At 33.0% G+C, this 23967-nt stretch overlaps 2 protein-coding genes across 3 annotated transcripts; one reads left to right on the forward strand and one right to left on the reverse strand.

The window, feature by feature from the left end:
• The first annotated feature begins 1256 nt into the window (after positions 1-1256).
• On the forward strand, positions 1257-5039 carry LOC139893935 (deSI-like protein At4g17486). 2 transcript variants are annotated; one of them, XM_071877138.1, is made up of 4 exons: positions 1257-1422; positions 3273-3525; positions 3727-4014; positions 4648-5039. In XM_071877138.1, exons 2-4 carry the CDS (start codon positions 3318-3320, stop codon positions 4893-4895), a joined length of 744 nt encoding a protein of 247 aa, XP_071733239.1. In that variant the 5' UTR covers positions 1257-1422; positions 3273-3317; the 3' UTR covers positions 4896-5039. The 2 variants fall into 2 exon arrangements, with proteins under 2 accessions (XP_071733239.1, XP_071733240.1); XM_071877139.1 differs by lacking the exon at positions 1257-1422 and adding an exon at positions 2412-2681.
• Positions 5040-7505: 2466 nt separating this feature from the next.
• On the reverse strand, positions 7506-11951 carry LOC139893936 (lysophospholipid acyltransferase LPEAT1-like). Its single transcript, XM_071877140.1, has 8 exons — positions 11249-11951; positions 10405-10524; positions 10189-10226; positions 9736-9800; positions 9272-9340; positions 8938-9071; positions 8684-8824; positions 7506-7800 (listed from the first exon to the last, which is right to left on the reverse strand). Exons 1-8 carry the CDS (start codon positions 11714-11716, stop codon positions 7702-7704), a joined length of 1134 nt encoding a protein of 377 aa, XP_071733241.1. The 5' UTR covers positions 11717-11951; the 3' UTR covers positions 7506-7701.
• Between the last annotated feature and the right edge of the window lie 12016 nt (positions 11952-23967).

Raw genomic sequence — 23967 nt, forward strand, 5'->3', positions numbered from 1 at the left:
ACACTTCCATATAGCCGCCCAATCATCCCTGTAAATTTTTAACCTCTGCAACGTTACAGAAGCATAATAAAAAAAAATAAGATAGAAACAATGTACCTTAAATGTGTTAGTCCGAGACACTTTAAAAGATGAGAAATACCTCCTTACTAAGAGCTTTCTCTTCAAAAATTAAAGGGAGATTTTTTAAACCTTTGTACATCCTAAAAAATGTATCAATGAAAATTACATTAACTACATATGTCAATCTTAAGGTGCTTTTGCACAAACATTTTCTAGAAAACCGTCTTCAAATCATGTCTCGCCTTTGAAAGAAAGAATGCGGACAATCATTTTTTCAGATGATTTGTTAGATATTATTTTTTATTATTTGTGTTTTGATGTCATAATAAAAGGGTACAATTTCCATAGGGAGTACAACATAAAAAGAAGTTGATGAATCTGTAGGTTGATGGTCATTTGACTCGTGTCTGTCATCTTTTCTTAGCAAAAGTGGATGTAAGTCGACACCATTCCAATATGAATTTATTTTCGCGAATTATTGGGGAAGCAATCGAATGAACTAGAATAACTTCCATTTCCTTTTTTTTCCTTCTCAAATTCATATAATAAATAATATATTTTGTCACCGGCCCTGATCTTTTTCACTTTCATCTGATAAATCACGTGAATTGCTAGGCAATAGTTGAGTGGGTACATATACACAACTACTTGTACCATTTTCTTCTCAGCCAATAGTACTTAACGGATTATCCAAGTCTATTTCATTATAACTATGTAGGCAATATACATCATGAAAAGAAGTTGATGAGTATTGGAGAAGAAATCGAATAAACTATGATAACTTCTTTATTCATTCTAACCTTCTCACATTCATATATTGTGATACCAGTGAACCAGTGAATATATTCTCTAAATCTGCCCTATCTTTAAAGTTCTTAAATAACTTAACTATTTAATTTGTTGTTATTATCATTTAAATTAGAATATGTTTGATAAATGTTATAAAGTAAGTTTGATTAATATTATTTAAAAATAAATAAATAAAATTAAAATAAGTAAGAGTTTAATTATAGTATTTGATAGTTACGGAGTATTTTTTATGAATGCATAATTATTATTTTAAGATACATTATAAGTTATAAATAGAAATAGATAGATAGATGACAATTATATTTTGAGATAGATATATCATATAAGTAGATCAATTTTTTTTAGACTGGGAGTATTTTGGCTTAATTATTACAGAGAGAATAGAAGGGGTTAGGGTGTCCATTACCACTGTCCATATACTTATACTCTCATATATCTATCTCTCTTTTTGCACACACTTAGTGTGTGTAAAAAATAGAGTATAATTTTCCTCAATTATTACATTTCACGTTTCTGTATCTAAATCACCAATGACGTTCCTAATTCTACACTGTAAGTCTTTTTTTTTTTCTTTTTTTTTTTTAGATTCTGCTCAAAATTAGTGAATTGATGTTACTGTTTGTTTTAAACATATGCATTTTTCGGTTACGTTATGATTTCTCTTTCATTTTTAGGTTTATTGCTGTTAAATTTCACGATTCTGATCTTTTAATTGCTACTAATGCCTGATTCATAGCAATTTTGTAAGTTAGATACAAGGTCTGGTATAATTTGATGAATTTATGTATGTGAAAACTCAATTAGTTTGGAACCTGTGTGAATTTGAATAATCATTTGAAACAATTTCTTTAAGTGAGACGGTTTTGTGGAAAATGTAGGTTGTGTGAGGGTGAAACTATACATGTGTGGTCTACAAATCTATATTACTTTTTGTCTTTCACAAACATTGTGTGTGTGTGTGTGTGTGTGTGTGTGTGTGTGTGTGTGTGTGTGTGTGTGTGTGTGACTAATTTTACTTTTGATGTGTATTAGGGTAAGGGATGATACATTGATACTTGTGAGAAGTGTAGAAGTAGATAGTTGTTGAGTTTCATTCATGTGTTATTTCTTTCCGATTTTTGAGCTGGAAATGTGGTTTTTATTGGTTGCTGATGTCTGTTTAATAATTAAGCTAATTTATGTTAAATATATGAATTTGGTGTCTGAAAGTTGTCGACTTGCATGAAATATTGCTAAATGTACATGATCTGTAATAATTAAGTTAATTTATGTTGAATATGATCCACTACTAATTGCTTTCAGATGGTCTAAGAGTACATCTGGATTGATTAAACTTTATATAGAGCTTATGTGTCAGCATCATATAATTCTATCTTTTACACTACCTAATGTTGATAAATAATATTGTCACATCCTTGAGGTAACATAGGTAAGTTCCAATATCAGTACACCGTTAGTTTTTCGATAGTATTTAAATGTAATGCCAAGTGTTAGAGAATAAAATTTTTAAATTCATAAATAGTTACGGGCATATGGGAAACCTACGTATGACTAGTTGTAAGATGGTATACTTTATTTGCAAACGGTGTAGATCAGGGACACTCTAACCCTGTGTTTGATATGGAAACCTGCCAAACCCACCCCGTAAGAGTCAGATGCCTGTAAAATACCTCCACCGAATACCCTATGTGACAAGAATGTGGCTAAAGGTGTAAATTGTTGACACAAATGATGGTCGAACATGCGCTCATATTTGCAAAGAGCTTTCCTGCTTCTAAGACAAAGGATACCATTTGCGCTGAAGCACGTTGGTAAGATAAAATACTTTATTGAGTGGGTCATGTGATTGATTCTGTTCATGGGCTCCCACTCCTGCCCTTTGACCTGTTGTGCTAGTCTGGTAGGCACTCCCTTTAAGTTAATCATATTTGCATAAACAGTTTAATGATTATGTCGGTGATAGCTCGTTGTAAGTATTTTAATATGATTAATCAGCGTGTCATGTGAATCCCATTAATTTGTCAAAGTCAACTCCAAAATTTTATGAATAAATTATGTTTCCAGATAGTTAATGGTATTGCAGTTCGATAGCTGGCTTAAATTTATATTCGTCAGATTGTCAACTGATCCAAAGTGATGGTGATAAATAGAAAATTAATACTATTTAGGTGCAAGTAGTGACTATTGCTGTGTGTAGGATATATAACACAACCTGGCAGCATGTCAGATGTTGCTTTGAACCTATTTTTTGTCGCATATCGTAACAATCAAAAATGTGAAATAGGTAGTTTTCTCTTTGAAATGACAAAGTATTATTAGTATTGTTATCGACATCCACTTTCCATTATGTTTTTTAATATAAAAGTCCTAAGTTGCTGAAATTGTGTGTACTGTTCATATAGGATGACTGATGACATTTAGGTGCTGACTGGTTTCTGGCTGGAACAATGAAATTTGTAACAAAGAAAGGGCTGAAGTCGATGATGCCAGTCCGTATAAAAGGGAAATCAGCCAATCACTTTTGTTTATTTCCAAAAGTAAAAGCTGAATATGGACCAGGAAACACTCCAGTTTATCTTAATGTTTATGATTTAACACCCATGAACGGATATGCTTACTGGGCGGGTTTCGGCATCTTTCACTCTGGTGTCGAAGGTATGTTGCTCCATTTATGTATTTAACTTGTTTCCTATAATGATAGTTGTTTAGTTCATCTTTTTGACCCGTTAAAGATTAAATCTAACGGGTCACAATCACCCCTCTAGAAAATGTGTGTTGTGTGTGAACTTTTTTTATAGGACACCAATCCTTGTGAAATAACAAAATTTTTTGATGCATGATTGTTGCACATGACAGTTCATGGTGTAGAATATGCATTTGGAGCTCATGATTATCCAACTAGTGGTGTATTTGAAGTTGAACCCCGACAATGCCCAGGGTTCAAATTTAGGCGGTCAATATTAATCGGGACTACATGTTTGAACCCTCTTCAGGTTAGAGAGTTCATAGAACATCACGCTGCAAGCTACAATGGTGACACGTATCACCTAATCGCGAAAAACTGTAACCATTTCTGCAACGACATTTGTTACAAGTTGACCGGCAAGCACATCCCAAAATGGGTTAACCGACTTGCTAAACTGGGTAAATTTTACTACCTGTAGTACGTGTGTTTTAAGTATGCCGTTGGTAAATTTAAGTTGACTTTTTTCATGTGTGGCGCCAAGACCAATAGGACACAGATACTGTGTACCCGTATACCTGGCAAATGGGTCGGGTCGGGTTGAGATCCGAACTGGTTCGGGTCGAAACAGGTCAGATGTTTTAGATGGGTCAAATGGGTTGGGTCTAAATAGGTTGAGTTGGGTTTCGTAAACTAGTAAGACCTCTAGATAATAAATTTTTTAAATCTCGTAAAGACCCATTATGGACCCGTTGGACCTTATATATATTTGTTATGCTTCATATGGGTCTAAATTGGACCCATTCTTTAACTTTTTTATGGATTGGTTAAATACCTAACCCAATGGATCCATTTTTCAAGCTATAGGTCTCAATTTTCGGTTATATTACAACTTGTCAAGGTTGAGATTTGTCTCCAAAAGTCTAGTTATTTTAAAATAGTTCTCATTTTTTCTTCTTTTATTTATTTATTTATTTATTTATTTTCTTTTTGGTTTTTGGTGTCGCAGTGGTGAATACTACTTCGTATCAAAATATGTGAAGTTAAAATGCACTTCGTATAGCTAACTTGTCGATATATCTCGGAGATTGCAGGTTCAACTTTTAACTTTGTTTTACCAGAAGCACTTAAAGTATCAGCTGTACAACAAAGTCCTAATCGCTTAACGTATGATAACGAGAGTGAAAAGCGAATGTTAAGAAGCAGTAGTTTTAGTTGCTTAGCGTCAGTTTCATCAAGGCAGAAACGCTTGTTAACATCTTCATTGTTTCTGCAATCGCCTTTAAAAGGGTGTTTACCATTAAGACCCCGCGTGGCTAATGACAGAAAGGTTAACGCTTAGAACTGTATTTTAAGAAATCTCCTAGAAAAGGCAGTTTTAGTTTGATTGTTACAGTTAGTTGTGTATGTTGTAATCAAACTATTAGAAGCTTTAGGAGAATCAATGTGTTTATGCTGTAGTAGAAAAGCTGCTTAAACGTCTAACAAATTACAGGCTGCCTAGTTCGACTCTCGTGGGGTGCAACATTGCACACAATGTTGCCCTTTTACCCTTGAATTCCACCCAAGGTCGCACATCGCGTTGCGGGGGCAGTGGGGGAGGAGGGTTTTACCGCCAATGCCATCGGATTGGGTTGGGTTTCCTCCTGGACAGCAGTTGGGGACGGGTTATGCAACTGCAGGGAGATGAACGCGTGGGTGGTTAAGTCCCCTGGATGATCCCGTACTGCTGTTAAAAAAAAAAATGAATATGTCAAAAGTCAAAGTCACTTGGTAATTTTCATGTCCAAGTCAACATGGGTCGAAGATGGTTTGTTGAAGCCCACCCTAAGGGGTGGTTTAATTTTAAGTGACAAAAAAATATCAATTTTACTTACTAAATTGAGAGGCGTAAAGAAAACACATCAGGTGCAAAGTAAATAGGCCCTTGCACATACTACACTTTTTCACAACTTAAAAGGATTTAACGTCTTAGTTATGGCTGCCAAGGGGTTTTGACTTTGCGATTATAACATGTATTTGATTATTATGTTTCTGAACTTTAAGTACTCATTCAATACAATGTTAGACATGTTAAACTATAAGATGAATTAATTGCGATTTGAAAAACTCAGAATGTAATAAATAAATAAATAAATAAATAAAAAGTATGTTACCCGTTGCCAAGGTTGTTAAAGTCGCGAGTCGGGGGACGCATCGATCGAGACCTAAAAAGGACGCGTCGGCCGAGTCGGGGGACGCGTCGGGGACGCATCGGTCGTTGACCAACGTTGACTTTATTAATAATTTTATATATATATATATATATATATATATATATATATATATATATATATATATATATATATATATATATATAGTTGATTATGTACCATAAATTTCTTAAATAAGAACTTGAATTTAAAAACAATCAAACTTCAAACTCAATTAATGTTACCGAGTACATAATTAGAAAGGATACAGAGAAAAGAGCGGCCCAAAAAATGAAAACAAACCCTAATTTTAAACTATATCAGATCTTGACGAATATTTGACTGACTTTGATCGTTTTTGACCAACTTTGACCGTCTTTGACAGACTTTGACCGAACTTTTAACTATGATCGTCTTTTGAGTCGTTTTTAGAAAAAACGGGACGGAGAACCCAAAAAACGACGCATCGGCCGAGGCGTCGGTCAAGTCGGCCGGCTTTTACAACACTGACCATTACTAAGCAACATGTGATAATCATTTTTCTCTTTTCACATGTTATTTCCCCTAATTACTCGTTCATTTATCAAAAATATGACTTACCAAGCACCTAAAAACTCATTTTTGTGTTATCCAACAATATAATTAAATCTCAACACTACTTTATAACATGTTTGGTTAAAACCGATTATCTTATTCCAAATAGCTAAAAAAACATAATTTATTTGAGAGGTGAATTAGGACTTTTATAACATAAATTTCTAAATATTTTCATTACTCATTTCTAATGGAGAAATAGAGAATAAAGTTGAACCATGTTTATACAAAAAACGTCAAATCATAAGACTTGGAGTAAATTTTATGGCCAGTCTTTGTACTTTACATTAAACTAGGAAGTGGCCGTTGGCCCACTTCGTTGGGCCAAATAAATTGAGCCTACTAAACGAAGTTTGTTAAAAAAAATAAATAAATAAATAAATAAATAAATTTACTGTAGCGGGTACTGTGCATTCGTGCCGGCTGTTATATATATTGTAAATTATATAAACCATTCCTGTATTTTACAAAATCACACTGATTTATTTGATAGTGTTGGACGGTTGTCCTATGTATTTTTCAAGGAAGTACACCGTCAACCTTATCTTTTAAAAATTGCACCATAGTCCCTGATGTACTTTAAAGTGTGCTGATAATTCCTGACATACCTAAGATGCATGACAATAGGAAGGACGATCAACGCACATTTTTAATAAATTACCAGTGTAATTTTTTAAAAATAAGGACAAGTAGTTTTATAAAAATCACAAGGACTATCGGTGTGATTTTCAAATGATAAGGATGGGGCCACCGAGTTGGTAGCTGAGTGGTAAAAAGTCTCATGTAGTTTGCGGGCCTGTATCCGTGAAAGAATCAGGGCATGTTCGAACCCTTGGGGGAGGTTTTTCTCCAGGATTCTGTTGTGATGACAAGGTGCATGCCGTAAACCGCTCGGTTTAACCCAAAGCACACCGGATAAGCATTGCAAGGAGTTTCCTTCTAACGTGTAAGTGGGTGGCATATGATCGCGAAAGTGGTTAAGTTCCCTCCGGGTGATGCCAATACTTCCGTTGTGAAAAAATGATAAGGATGGTATTATATCATGTAATGTAAAACACAAGGAATATCTTTGACAACTAAGCAAATGAAATCGGATTTTCATCAACAGGTACTCAAAACAAGCCTGCATGAACACAAAACATATGTTACAACCCCCCTGATATAAATCTGATAAAAACCTTGTATCATTGTCATATGGTTAATGGCTACACAACACACTTTATTTTGGTTTGTGTTTCTTAAACTCGATAATGTTACACACAGAAACATGTTGCACAATTGTATAGCCGATATTTAGCATTACTGTGTTTTCAAACTGTACACCCAATGAGAAAATAAGTTAATGTTTTGAGGGTGGGTCAATCAATCTTCTTTCTGTTGCAAAACAGTGGGCCTACCATTCAAAGCCGCATGATATACTCGTTTCTCTGCCAATCCGATATCTGACATTATTAAGTTACCCTGCACAACCAACATAATTATAGTTAGATTTAACAAAATCTTATGAATGAGAGGAAGAATCACACAAGGAGCAAAAAGACAAGAATGCCTTTCTATTGAAAGTGCAATAGCACATGACCCTAACCACCGTTGTAAAAGTCGGTTGAGTCCGTCGATGCGCCAGCTTGGGGACTAACCCGTCCCATTTCACCCGAAAACGCCTAAAAATTCGGTCAACGGTAAAATTCACCTAGTCGCTAGAATTTGGTCAATGTCAAAGTTGGACAAACTTTTAATATTTTTAATATTTGGATTTTGTGCCCTATATCTATGTTGAAGTATTTATGTCTTATGTTTATGTGTAATACGTATATATGTTTAGTTGAATTTAATTTTAACTAAAAGTCAATGTTGGTCAATGCCCGACCCTCGTCTCTGACTTGTCCCTACAAGGTCCCGACCGAATCACCCCGTATTCGCGACTTTTACAACCCTTACCCTAAAATCAAATAGTTGACCAAAAAAAATGAAGCAGCAAAAATCATCACTTCTTAATGGACGTTATTGAATGTTTGAAGACTAAAATTGTGTTTAGAAAGTGTTAGATAGACAAACAGATGTGTTTTCAAATTTTTGGACGAAGATCCAAAATTACTTAAGAGGCACAGGGACATAAAGTTAGAGTGACACTTTGGGTCATGAGGTGAAAAGACTTGGTCAACTAAACCTTCTGGTCCTTCAATATATATTGGAAACTAATTACTACATGATAATTAATATTAATAATTGCATACAAAAGAGTAGAAAAATGTTTTGGTATATGATCCTCAAAGATTCACGTCAGTGACTAACAGTGGCCGGAGATAAATAAAACCTTAAGAAAAAATAATAATTATAAGCATACCTCACGAGCCATCAATTTCCGGACGTTTTCGGCATATAGCTTCGGATTATCCTTCTCTTCTTGTGATGGGTAATAAACTGGCAACCTTGTTACCGTCATAAAATTTACAAACTGACATAACAGCAAAATCACATGTCGCACCTGAAAGATGGTAATGATATACGAAAGATTATAAATAAAAAACAAGTAGCTTCTTGCCGTATTATAATTATAATAATATAAATAAAATAAATGCACAGCATTTAGACACTTACGCCAGAAATGGAATCCCAGGCGGGGCTAAATCTCTCATAAGGATATTTCAAAATAACTGGTAGGACAGGAGCTTTTGCCAAAAATGCACCAGTTTTAAATGGATGTATGTAATCACCATTTGTAGTTGTCCCTTCTGTACAATTAAAAGACCTTATTTTATAAATATGGATATACGGACAAACATCAAAATTGGTAATTATTTTGCAGATAAAAGATACGGAGTATATAAATATCAATGTAGAGTTGCACAAGAAAATGCAATAAATATATGAACAACCTCAATACGGTTTTTGAGCATTTAATGAATATTTTGACATTATATAAATGGAATACCTGGAAAAAGCATCATCATGGGCGCAGACTTATCTTGATGAGCTTCTTGAATTCTTTCATTTACAACGGCTGCAAGTAAAAAAATTAAAAGGGCAATAGAAGTTACATTGGATAATCCATAAAAAAATCATCATATTTTCACATAAACAACACAGAGGGGAAAAAACCAAAACCTGCTTAGGTATTATTACCAACAGAGGTACTAGAAATTTACATAAATTACAAGTTTTTGTAATAATTTAAGAGATTTGTGTATATTCAAATGGACCATTCTGTTGAATTACAACGGAAACCATTGGGATATTGGGATACTTATTATAGTAAGCTAGTAATAAGGTTAACTACTCATTTGCACCCAAGAACTTGTAACAAGAAACTTCCAGCCTTCGCTATAAAGATCAGCTTTCAAGATCATTTAAAAGAAAAAAACACAATTAGTGAAGCAACATTATACATTTAAATACCTGAGACTCCCTTTGTATTTGTCGACTTTGACTCCCGCTGGACATATACACAACCAAGGCACTTGCTGAAAAACCATAAAATATTATTTTAATCATTAACAAATTACTAGATACATAATAGGCTAATAGCAACCAAGTCAAATTACAGCATACCAAATATCACCTACAGTATTAGCTTCATGCATCTTAATGTCAACGCAACAAAAAAGATTTATAATATTTCAAAGGTCACACCCACTTTCCATATTCAACAACTCTTTTCTATCATATCAATCATAAGATCTACTCATTTGCATTACTTTTAGTTTTTCCTTTAATATCTTTTATACTTTTTATATAATGCGTTCAACCAGAAAGCTCAAATGCTCATCTACTTCTAACAAAACAAAAAAGTGAACACGAAAAAAAAAAAAAAAAAAAAGCTAAATTACAAGGGATGTGATTCAAACCAACCTTATAAGACCAACCAGAGGAAGATTGCCCACTGATCTCTTCATATATGACAAGAAACACACACAAAAAAGTCACTTATATTACCAACGAGTAAATAAAAGTGAGTTAAATAGACTTCTAGGTAGAATAATGTGTGTGCTTTGTGTCTCTGACAGAAAACAAAATAATGTAATCCACCAACAACAAACAAATAAATTGAGTGAATAGTAGACAAACCTTGGCAACAAAACTCGGAAATGATGAAGACATATGGTACAATATATCCATATGTGAAACATGGTTTGATATTACTACTCCAGGTCTTTCATGTTCCTCGGATTGGTTATTCAAATCCACCTGACAATTAACATTAACTAACAGAATCAAATTTGGGTTACATATATGTGAATTTTCTATACAAACTAATAAACCAATATGGTAACATACTAACATATCATCTTTATTATTGCCACTTCCAAAAAAGGTTTTAACTTCAGTTGCTATAAGTAGCACTCTAGCAGAGAACACACGTGATTCGATATTCTTATCTTCTTTGGTGGTGTATGCGATTGTTTATGATACCCGATTATTGTTTATTATAAAGAAGAGAACCACGTAAAATTACACATGTTTGTACATTCTTATTGTACTAATAGATAAAGACTTTTGAACAATCTAACATGAATTTAATAGTGCATTCTAAAACTGTCCCCCCCCCCCCCCCCCCCCCCCCCCCCCCCTTTACAGTGGTAAGGATAACATAGACATTCGACCGTTTTGAAAAGCGTTAAATTGCACATTCCTAACCTTATTTTATGTGCTTTACCATTGAAATTTAAATCGCCCGATAAAGAATTTTTAACTACTTATGAGCTTATCGACTTTAGCTTACGACTTATCAAAGCTCGTAAGCTGAAATCAATAAGCTAATAAACCATAAAAAAGGAGTTTACTGGTTTTCTCAAGTTTCAATTACACAATAAACATCATACAGACTAATTCAAACACCTAAAAAAAAGCAGTAATTAATATCACTACACTGAACATAAACATATTAAAAATAGAAAATAAATAATATTACCTCATCAACATATTTAGTAGTCTCTTGAATCCAAATAAATCCGAAAGCGAAAAGCATAACCCTAGAAAGAATCCTGCCAGACCAATACAAAACATGTCTTCTCCACCCACCCAAATGAGCATAATCCTCTTGTTCATCATCATCATCATCATTCTCATTATTATTTGGTTTAATAAATAAAGTACAAACCCTACAAATCAAATAATAAAACACCACTACAGCAGTTGCAAGCACCACTCGCAACGGCACTATAGTAACAAGTGCAAACCCTAATAAAACCTTTTCCGTCCACGGTAACTCTCCTCTACCCATCGTGCCGTACACATCGTGACGAACATATGCCGCGTATTTCTTTTCGAGTTCTTCGATGTTTTGGGAGGGTTCGGTGGTGAGAAGAGGTCGGTTGTCGTGATCGGAATTAGATTCCGATTGAGGTTTTGGAGATAAATCTTGAAGCTGTGTATCCATTGAATTTAATTTAATACTACTGTTTTATTTGAGATTGATTGATGTTGAGAGATGGAAACGCACACCATGTGTTTGATGAATTGTCTGAGTGAATGAATAGATGGATGGATAGATCACGAGAGAAGAATGGGGTTTTTTGAGGTAGCAACCCGTGATCAGCTCGGACACGACAGACAGACACGCACGGTTCCCATCTCAATCTCAATTTGAGTCTCTCTCTCTTTCTGTACCAGTATCAACATGTGTTTTGTTTAAGATGGGTATGGGAATAATATAATATTAATATAATAAATTATAATGATAATTAATACATATGATAATACATATTTAATAATACTGATATTAAATATAAAATAAACGATAATATTTATGTTTGTAAACAGTTATGTTTATGTTTATTGTTTTTTTCCATATTTACAAATATAATTTTAGTGTTATTTGAAATGTATTATTTATTCTATATCCTCAATTTATCCCGAAATGTCCAGTACTCCCTTCAAAGTCTTTACCAATTACTATACATCGATTTTTGCAACCTTGCGAAATGTAATATAATTCATATTGGTAAATCACCACTTTGAGAATGAGTGCTAATTTTTTTTAACAGCGGTTAGGATCACCTAAGGGGACTTAACCACCCACGCGTTCATCTCCTACACAGTTATACTCATCCCCCAACTGTGTGATCAGAGGAAACCCGCACCAATCCCATACGGGGCATGGACGGTAAAACCTCCTTCCCTTTACCCACCAAACGCGATGTGAGAAAGGTGACATGGGTGGAACTTCATGGCACGGATGAAATTGTGGGTTAATATATAGCCAACAATGGTCGAACTTCTTACCTCCCCTAAAAGAGACAGGCCACCAACCGTTAAACCACAGCACAATTATATCTATTTTCTTTTCTTTTTGTTACAAATTTTTGAATATCCACCAAAAAATGTTGTTATGATGTTATGGTTGATTGGAGAGAAAATTTGAATATAAATGCATTTAAGGTTTTTTTATATTTAAGAAATTTTAGGAGAGTAATATGCTATTTAACATCTATCTAACTATACATTATATAAAGCACGTGCAAATATGTTTACGTATCATCTCTTGATTAATTCTGTCATGTGTCACTTCAACAATTTTTTTCAATATTTTCCTCAATATAATATTGTAATTTTATTTATTTAAAATAATATTACGTATAAATAGATTGGTATTGGTATTAAATATTATTTATTACGCATAAATATTAAAATATATGGATATACGGATATCAAAATATAATAGCATCTACATCTTTTTTTACTCTTATACTGAGTATTCAACATTAGGGATATTTCTTTAACTTATATATATATATATATATATATATATATATATATATATATATATATATATATATATATATATATACATACATATACTAGGTTTTTGAGCTCGTGCGTTGCACGGGTGTGTAAAGTACTGTGCAAAAAAAAAATGTAATTTCCAGTTCATTTTGATATGTAATAGCGATATTAAAATAATAGAAAAAGTATAAAATATCAAATGAAATCACTCACAAATCACAGAACCACATAGAGTTGAAAACTTAGTAAAAAAATTAAAGTATACAACTCAAAAAGTATGTCTGAAATTGAATATACATCTCCAAAAACTTTAAAAAGTACCATAAAAATTTGAGAGATAGTGAAAGTTATTTAGGGGGTTTACTATCCGTTTCAAATTGCAGGTTAAATAGGTTGATAATAACTATAACTAAATTGAGATAATGAAATTGATAATTGTAATTAAAGTAATCGTGCAAAGTTAATTGATTTTTTAGCCCGTGCGTTGCATGGTGGGTAAGATAATCGTTCAGAATTAATTAATTTTCACAACAATTATTCTTCTGAGTTTAAGAGCCCGTGTGTAAGACCCAAATATTTATTGTACATAATGTATTTATGGTGTACGATGCGTATATGAAGTGTACGAAGCACGTACGTGTTGCTTGCTCGAACATCGAAGGAAACTAGACGTTGTCTGAAGTGACAAGGTGTGTACGTATCTTTTCAACCCTAAATAAAGTTTGAGTTGATGTTTCAAAGCCTTACCATTGGAAAGAAAATCTTATTACGTTTCCAACGATATTTGATTCATCGAAAACGGAGCTACGGTCAAAAAGTTATGGCCAAAACAAGTTTCTGAAAACTGACCTGAAGGTTGGAGCGGCGCTCCGATCGCGTCAGAAGCAATTTTCAGCTTTTTTAAAAGGTTTAAATGAGGGGTACTTTGGTCTTTTCAATTGGGGTCGGTTTAGGGTCACCAAAACTGATCTAGAACTCCATTGGAGCTCATTTCTCACCCACACAAACACTCGCATCCATATTTAGAGAGAGAGGAAGAGTTCTAGAGTGAGAGAGCTTGATTTGGAGAAGAAGGAGTCGAATTCTAGCCAAAGCTCGGGTTTTAAAGTTGTTCATCTCGCTCCTAGCTATGTTTTGGTAGTATTGGTAAGTTCTAACTCCGAATTTCATTTGTTAGATTTGATATTCAAGTTAGGGTTTGAGATTGTTAGTTGTAAAACCCGTTTGGTTGATGAAGAGGGTTTATGGAAACTTTCTATTTTGATATTTGGCGCGTTTTGGGTTGGTTAATGATTTAACCATGTTTAAGACTTGTAAATGGTATATAATCACTAGTGTTAGTGATTATTGGTGTTTTGGAAACCATTAGGGTTCTTATGGTTGACTAATTTTGACTAGAGTTAAAATTAGGGTTTGTTGATGATTATGACTCAATTGCCGATTTAATAAGGTTTATAAACTTAAAATGGATTAAGTTGAAGCATAGAACCGAGTTAAATATGTTTTGGTGTCAAAACTTGCTAATGGCGTGATATTGACTTCTTATGGGTCAAATTAGGGTTTAAGTGTCATTTTGGGCAAGATAGGTGTTTAACACCTATGACTGGGTTTGATTGGCATATTAGGACCATTCTCACTTGTGTTAGTGATTATTGGTTAGTTTGGGCGCGGTTTGTGCTTGGAAGTGCATTTGGGTCGAAATTGCACTAGTTGTCAATTTGGGTTGATTTGTATATCCACCCTAATTGTGTTACTTGTTATGTGATAAATGGATTAGGTACATTCCATCGGCGATTGCGGATTATTCGGTAGCATTCTTCAAGGCAACAAGGTGAGTATTAATATCCTATATGCATATGTATGTGTAGGATGGGTGCGGGTCGGGAGAAGGGGTTCTCGCTTATAGAGCTCGCTTCTCGTATAAGTGGAATTGTTGGACTTGTGCGTTTTGGTTGACCACTTTGGCGAGGTGCACACTTTGTGTGTACGTTATCACATGGGCGTGTGATGTGGACTTATATAACCCCAATGACGAAGGGTTAATATAGTGAGTGGAATAATTATATGTGTAGGTATATAATGTATCTATTTGTTGTAGCGTGAAATGTGTAGTGTCGAGGTGCTAAGACACCACGTTTCACTTGATGAGTGAAGCATCGAGGTGTTAAGATGCCACTCGGGGTGAAGCATCGAGGTGTTAAGATGCCACCTAGGGGTGTAGTGTCGAGGTGTTAAGACACCACTCCGTAAAATAATGAGTGAAGCATCGAGGTGTTAAGATGCCACTCGGGGTGAAGTGCCGAGGTGTTAAGGTGCCACCCTAGGGGTTAGTGATACGAGGTGTTAAGTACCCTAACGGATGTTGATAGTGCTCCAAATGAACATATATTTAGGCGCAATATCCTTCCGATATGTAAAGTTTTCAGTTGCAATTGTTCTATTTTCAAGTAATATTCGTTTAAATAAATAAGTGCGAAGACAAAAGGCGAAAATGAAGATTTGAAGACAAAAACGTCCAAAAAGCTCAAATGTACAAGATACAATCCTAGTGGTTCAATTTATTGATAAGAAACGTCTAAAAATGACAAGAGTACAAGTTGCAGAACGCAAAGTACAAGATATTAAATTATACGAAAGGACGTTCGGAAATCCGGAACCGGGACCTGAGCCAACGATCAACGCCCGATGCAACGGACTAAAAATTATGAGTCAACTATGCACAAGAATATAATATAATATTTAAATAATTATATAAATTATTTATATATTATATATATTTAAATAAAACGTTGACAAGCAAATGGCCAAAAATTTGTGAGCTGGATTTCGGACCTCCGCAATCGCGGAGCTCTGAAGGCTTAAACCTCCACGATCGCGGAGCACACCAGGATCAAAATTTCCTATAAATTCAACGAGCTTCTACCGAGTTTTAGACATAAAAAATAAATAATACTCCTCTGTAATAATAATAAATATATATATATATATATATATATATATATATATATATATATATATATATATATATATATATATATATATATATATATATATATATAGTATAGTTTTATATTAGATTAGTTTTGGGTTATGCAAAGGTTATTTTACGGGTTTTAAAGTCGGAGCTCTGTCCGTGTAACACTACGCGATAAATAATCAATGTAAGCTATGTTCTCCTTTTTAAATTAATGTCTCGTACTTAAGTTATTATTATGCTTATTTAAGACGAAGTAATCATGATGTTGGGCTAAAATACTAAAATTGGGTAATTGGGCTTTGTACCATAATTGGAGTTTGGACAAAAGAACGACACTTGTGGAAATTAGACTATGGGCTATTAATGGGCTTTATATTTGTTTAACTAAATGATAGTTTGTTAATTTTAATATAAAGAATTACAATTGGACGTACCTATAAATAACCATATACACTCAATCGGAGACGATGGGCGGGATATTTATATGTACGAATAATCGTTCATTTAACCGGACACGAGAATGAATTAATAGTCACTAGAATTATTAAAACAGGGGTGAAATTATGTACAAGGACACTTGGCGTAATTGTTAACAAAGTATTAAAACCTTGTTACAGTTTAAGTCCCCAATTAGTTGGAATATTTGACTTCGGATATAATGATAATTTGACGAGGACACTCGCACTTTATATTTATGACTGATGGACTGTTATGGACAAAAACCAGACGGACATATTAAATAATTCAGGACAAAGAACAATTAACCCATGGGCATAAAACTAAAATCAACACGTCAAACATCATGATTACGGAAGTTTAAATAAGCATAATTCCTTTATTTTTATATTTAATTGCACTTCTAATTATCGCTCTTTTATTTATTGTCATTGTATTTAATTGCACTTTTAATTATCGTAATTTTATTTTATCGCACTTTTATTATTCGCAATTTCATTATCGTTATTTACTTTACGCTTTAAATTAAGTCTTTTATTTATTTAATATTTTACATTAGGTTTTAATTGTGACTTAAAATATAAAATCGACAAACCGGTCATTAAACGGTAAACCCCCTTTTATTTTATTATTATATATAAAAATATATATTTTGTACAAATATAGTTGTTTAAAATATAGTGTAAAATAAGTCGTCTCTCTGTGGAACGAACCGGACTTACTAAAAACTATACTACTCTACGATTAGGTACACTGCCTATAGTGTTGTAGCAAGGTTTAGGTATATCCCATCTGTAAATAATTAAAACTTGTGTAATTTGTATCGCTTTTCGTATCAAAAATATATAGTATTTCACGTACACCTCGCACGACATCATGTTTTTGGCGCCGCTGCCGGGGACTCGGCTAAACGCTATAATTTTAATATATATTTGTATAAATATATTTTTAGAAAAACAATATAAATTTTAAAAAAAAAAAAAAAAAGTAAACCTGTCAAACGAATTTTCACCCTCCGCGACTCGCGGAGTTTGTTGCCAGCTAGGATCCGCACTCACGGAGTTTGGCCTGACACGCCTGATCAACCTAATTCAGCATTAATTACGGTGTATTAATTATTATTATTTATTATAAACCCTAATTACTTTATTATTATTATTATTATTTAGTTTAATTTTTTTAATTAATTAGTTATAATTAGTTATAATTAGTTTTAATTAGTTTTAATATATATAAAAATCAATACTTTTATTAAATAAATATAAAAATAATATTTTTATAAAAATAAATAAATTTTTCATTTTTAGCTTCTTTTTATAAATTGTAACTTTTTAATCGTTTAATCGTAAAATTTGTATTTTTATCGTTCGTAGCTAGTTTTAAGTTCTAGTATTTTGCCGTAGCTTATTTTTACTTCTAGATTTTTAGGCTTTGCCGTAAAATCCCTTAAGTGCTTTTTCTTTAGACTAAGATTTAGGTGCTTTAGAATTTTGCGACGCCTTTTTAAGTTTTAGTTCCTTTTTAAGTTATTGCCATTTGGGATATAGTATTTCTTTTAAGCTTTAATATTTTTAGACACAACTTTTAATTTTTAGTTTTTAGTGCCTTTTTAAGTTTAGACGCGCTACTTTCTTATTTTTATTTTTCGACGCCTATTATTTTTCGCCTTTTTATTTTTCGACATTTTTCGACGCGCTCTTTTTCTCTCTTATTTCTCGCCATTCTAGTTTTTAGGACTTCGAATTTTCTCTATTTCTTATATAATATCTCTAAAATTTCAAAAACGAAAAATTACTTTAAGCGGTTAAATTGATAGACATCCAAATTTTCTGGTTCGTAGTAATAGTTGGATTTATTAGTGGCTGAGTTGTGAGCTTCCGATTTAAAGGGTTCTGGCTCCCTGCTACATCTTTTGGCTATTCGAAACGTGGGCAAAAGCAGAAAAGTCTATTTATTTGATAACTTATATAATTTTTTGTTAGTAAATCCACCACATTGTAGCTAAAATTTGGTAATAAGCGCATTATGAAAAATCTCGAAAATATTTTGAAAACTCTTTATGACATCCGAAATCAATTTAATCAATACTCTCAAACGGGTATTGATAAAAATTCGTTCGGTCAATCTTGGATCACGAATGATGAAACAATAACTGGTTGTGAAATCTGTGGAGATTATCATTCAACATGGGAATGTTATTATTACGTTCCAATAGAAAATTATGCACCCACAGAACCTGAATGGAACGATTACGAAGAATACAATTCAAATTGGAATTATTCCCAAGAATATTTCCAAACTCAACAACCAGAGGACGAGGAAAATTATGTGTCTGAAAATACTTTAGATTATATGAAAATCAAACTCGAAGAACTTGATGCTCAAAATGAACAAATGAGAGAGTTTGTAAATCGGCAAGCTGAAACTCTATCAGATTACACACCTGTTAATTTGAGGAGTATTGTGCAAGAAAATCTCATATCATCTAATTTTGATGAATTCGAGAGCTCCGAAATCACCAACTATCCCGATGATACTTTTTATTCAGCTTTACCAATTTCACAACATATCGACACATTAGCCTCTACCGACGAAATCATCGATCAATCAATGAATGAAGAAGAAGTAAGGGTGACAAATTGGTACTCTTGGGAAAACGATAACGTTGAAAACTTTACTCCCGAGACCAAAGTGGTGGGACCGATAAGTACCGTTAATAAAAAAGAATCTACTTCGATCCCGAAATTCACCATTCCACAACCTTCCAACCCAATATTCTCAATAGACGAGTCATCCATCGAAGATGAACTACGAGCTGTAATAGATATTGACACCTCGAATTTTACCCAATTGGGTAATAAAGGTGAAACCTTTGATCCCGAGAATGAACGGGAGGAAATGTTAGGAATTGTCCACCCTATAGTATGTATGTCGGTATATAACGATCCATTTGACCAAGAACCAGAAAAGAGACATATCCATTTACTAAAAGCTACACTTAAAAAAGAATTAAGTAGTGACGATCGGGTGGGTCTAAACTTTAAACCCATTGATATATTATACACCACCCGAGATGTAAATAACTGGCTCACTATTTTAATTCATGGAACTTATTCTACCGACTTCACATGTCGTCAGCTAAGTGTGGGGAAGTCTAACCCCACTTAACGTTAAATTAGGGGTTCTAGTTAATGCATAACTCGTTAATAAACATGCATGATGAGTAAGGGTAAAAGACGCATTTTCAAAAATTAGCAAACAGTTCAGAAAAGCAACCGTTTTTGAAGAAAAACATGTGTGATAAAACAAGAAGGAATGAACGGTGAGGCGCGCCATATATCATTCGACGAGTTTTGTAATTACAAACTGGGTATTTTTAATTACTTTTCTACACTAATCACCCTCATGAATTTATAATTATAGTCTGATTTCATGCAAATGAGGGCATTGCATGATTTCAAGTGTAGGGAAGGGTTATAAATTCTCTCGGGTTTATACTTGGATTATTTTCTAAATTTTATGAAAATTTAAAAAAAATTCAACTAAATGAATTCAAAATCATGTTTATACATACTTATGAACAAAACTAGGTGTTAATACCGAAATTATTGTTACCCTAAAAAGAGAACATAAATTGAGAAACAACTAAAACGCTTGAATTTATTTATTAAGATATAAAAAGACGCATGAAAAAAGCCAAGTGTGGGGAGAATGTACCAAGTTATTCAATTAAAAACTATCTATCACATGTTTCTGTAAAGTTATTGCAGGTGCTTTTGTTTTGGACTAAATTAACTGTTTTACCCGATTTATTGTAATACTTTTGAAAGAATAGATGGATCTACACGATGAATCAATTCCATCATTAAAAGGAAGTAAAGTCTTCCGAAAAAGACACGCACTTCTTGATATAGGTCAAGAAGTTGTCGTCCAGAGCAGCTGTAGGTTGACGAAAAATCTAGAAAAGTCATCTCTAAAATCAGCAGGAAATCCACGGACCTCAGCATCAAACAGGGTCGCCAAGTGGTCAGACTTATCCTAACCATGAGAGGATCTGTCTCGTAAAATGGGGAGGGCGCCGTGCAAATTAGCCTGATAAGACTAATGAATCAGACCCCCAGAAAGGATAATTGTAGTGACCCGAACTTTTCCATGTTTATATATATTAATTGAGATTGATATTTACATGATTAAATGTTTCCAACATGTTAAGCAATCAAACTTGTTAAGACTTGATTAATTGAAATATGTTTCATATAGACAATTGACCACCCAAGTTGACCGGCGATTCACGAACGTTAAAACTTGTAAAAACGACATGAAGATATATATATGGATATACATATGGTTAACATGAGATTATGATAAGTAAGTATCTCCATAATTATATTAACAATGAGTTATATACATATAAACAAGACTACTAACTTAAGGATTTCGAAACGAGACATATATGTAACGATTATCATTGTAACGACATTTAAATGTATATATATCATATTAAGATATATTAATATATCATAATATCATGATAATATAATAATTTAACATCTCATTAGATATAATAAACAATGAGTTAACAACATTAATTGAGATCGTTAACTTAAAGGTTTCAAAACAACACTTACATGTAACGACTAACGATGACTTAACGACTCAGTTAAAATGTATATACAAGTAGTGTATTTAGATGTATTAAAATACTTTTGGAAGACTTCAAGACATATATCAAAACACTCATACTTAACGAAAATGGTTACAGTTACTTTTCCATTCTTTTCTTTCATCAAGAATTCTAGTCGTATTCTTACCCGTATTATACACAGCTTCAAAAAGTACTTACTATGAGTATATACCAATAGGAACTAGCATGGGATTCCACTCTTGATTATGTCATGTATGACTAATCAATTTTAACTTCTACCATGAGCTAGTCAACTAACTAGAACTCCTTTTAACCCCACTCCCCACTCACCAATTACCACTCATCATTCACTCCATTTCACTTCCAATTCTCTTTCTAATTCTCTCTCAACACACACACACACACTATTATGAACGTATTTTTCCAGTAGTTAATCATCATCTTCATCAAAAATCACTTCAAGAATCAAGCTATAATCATCATAGGAAGAACACTTCAAGAACACTTCAAAAATCCCTTCAAGTTTACTAATTTACTTCCAAGCTTTCTAATCCATTCCAAGTAATCATCTAAGATCAAGAAACCTTTGTTATATACAGTAGGTTATCTTTCTTATTCAAGGTAATATTCATATTCAAACTTTGATTCAATTTCTATAACTATAAACTATCTTAATTCGAGTAAAAATCTTACTTGAACTTGTTTTTGTGTCATGATCCTACTTCAAGAACTTTCAAGCCATCCAAGATCCTTTGAAGCTAGATCATTTCTTGTCACTTCCAGTAGGTTTACCTACTAAACTTGAGGTAGTAATTATGTTCATAACATCATTCGATTCATATATATAAAACTATCTTATTCGAAGGTTTAAACTCTTAATCACTAGAACATAGTTTAGTTAATTCTAAACTTGTTCGCAAACAAAAGTTAATCCTTCTAACTTGACTTACAAAATTAACTAAACACATGTTCTATATCTATATGATATGCTAACTTAATGATTTAAAATCTGGAAACACGAAAAACACCGTAAAACCGGATTTACGCCGTCGTAGTAACACCGCGGGCTGTTTTGGGTTAGTTAATTAAAAACTATGATAAACTTTGATTTAAAAGTTGTTATTCTGAGAAAATGATTTTTATTATGAACATGAAACTATATCCAAAAATTATGGTTAAACTCAAAGTGGAAGTATGTTTTCTAAAATGGTCATCTAGACGTCGTTCTTTCGACTGAAATGACTACCTTTACAAAAACGACTTGTAACTTATTTTTCCGACTATAAACCTATAATTTTTCTGTTTAGATTCATAAAATATAGTTCTATATGAAACCATAGCAATTTGATTCACTCAAAACGGATTTAAAATGAAGAAGTTATGGGTAAAACAAGATTGGATAATTTTTCTCATTTTAGCTACGTGAAAATTGGTAACAAATCTATTCCAACCATAACTTAATCAACTTGTATTGTATATTATGTAATCCTGAGATACCATAGACACGTATACAATGTTTCGACCTATCATGTCGACATATCTATATATATTTCGGAACAACCATAGACACTCTATATGTGAATGTTGGAGTTAGCTATACAGGGTTGAGGTTGATTCCAAAATATATATAGTTTGAGTTGTGATCAATACTGAGATACGTATACACTGGGTCGTGGATTGATTCAAGATAATATTTATCGATTTATTTCTGTACATCTAACTGTGGACAACTAGTTGTAGGTTACTAACGAGGACAGCTGACTTAATAAACTTAAAACATCAAAATATATTAAAAGTGTTGTAAATATATTTTGAACATACTTTGATATATATGTATATATTGTTATAGGTTCGTGAATCAACCAGTGGCCAAGTCTTACTTCCCGACGAAGTAAAAATCTGTGAAAGTGAGTTTCATTTACCTTTTTACCCTTTATATTTTTGGGTTGAGAATACATGCGCAACTTTTATAACTGTTTTACGAAATAGACATAAGTAATCGAAATTACGTTCTATGGTTGAATGATCGAAACTGAATATGCCCCTTTTTATTAAGTCTGGTAATCTAAGAATTAGGGAACAGACACCCTAATTGACGCGAACTCTAAAGATAGATCTATCGGGCCCAACAAGCCCCATCCAAAGTACCGGATGCTTTAGTACTTCGAAATTTATATCATATCTTAAGGGTGTCACAGAATAATGGGGATATTCTTATATATGCATCTTGTTAATGTCGGTTACCAGGTGTTCACCATATGAATAATTTTTATCTCTATGTATGGGATGTGTATTGAAATATGAAATCTTGTGGTCTATTGTTACGATTTGATATATATAGGTTAAACCTATAACTCACCAACATTTTTGTTGACATTTAAAGCATGTTTATTCTCAGGTGAATACTAAGAGCTTCCGCTGTTACATACTAAAATAAGGACAAGATTTGGAGTCCATGTTTTTATGATATTGTGTAAAAACTGCATTCAAGAAACTGATTTCGATGTAACATATTTGTATTGTAAACCATTATGTAATGGTCGTGTGTAAACAGGATATTTTAGATTATCATTATTTGATAATCTACATAAAGCTTTTTAAACCTTTATTTATGAAATAAAGGTTATGGTTTGTTTTAAAATGAATGCAGTCTTTGAAAAACGTCTCATATAGAGGTCAAAACCTCGCAACGAAATCAATTAATATGGAACGTTTTTAATCAATAAGAACGGGACATTTCAGTTGGTATCCGAGCGTTGGTCTTAGAGAACCAGAATTTTGCATTAGTGTGTCTTATCGAGTTTGTTAGGATGCATTAGTGAGTCTG

The sequence above is a fragment of the Rutidosis leptorrhynchoides genome, chromosome 2 (assembly GCF_046630445.1).
Source record: "Rutidosis leptorrhynchoides isolate AG116_Rl617_1_P2 chromosome 2, CSIRO_AGI_Rlap_v1, whole genome shotgun sequence".
Taxonomy (NCBI): domain Eukaryota; kingdom Viridiplantae; phylum Streptophyta; class Magnoliopsida; order Asterales; family Asteraceae; genus Rutidosis; species Rutidosis leptorrhynchoides.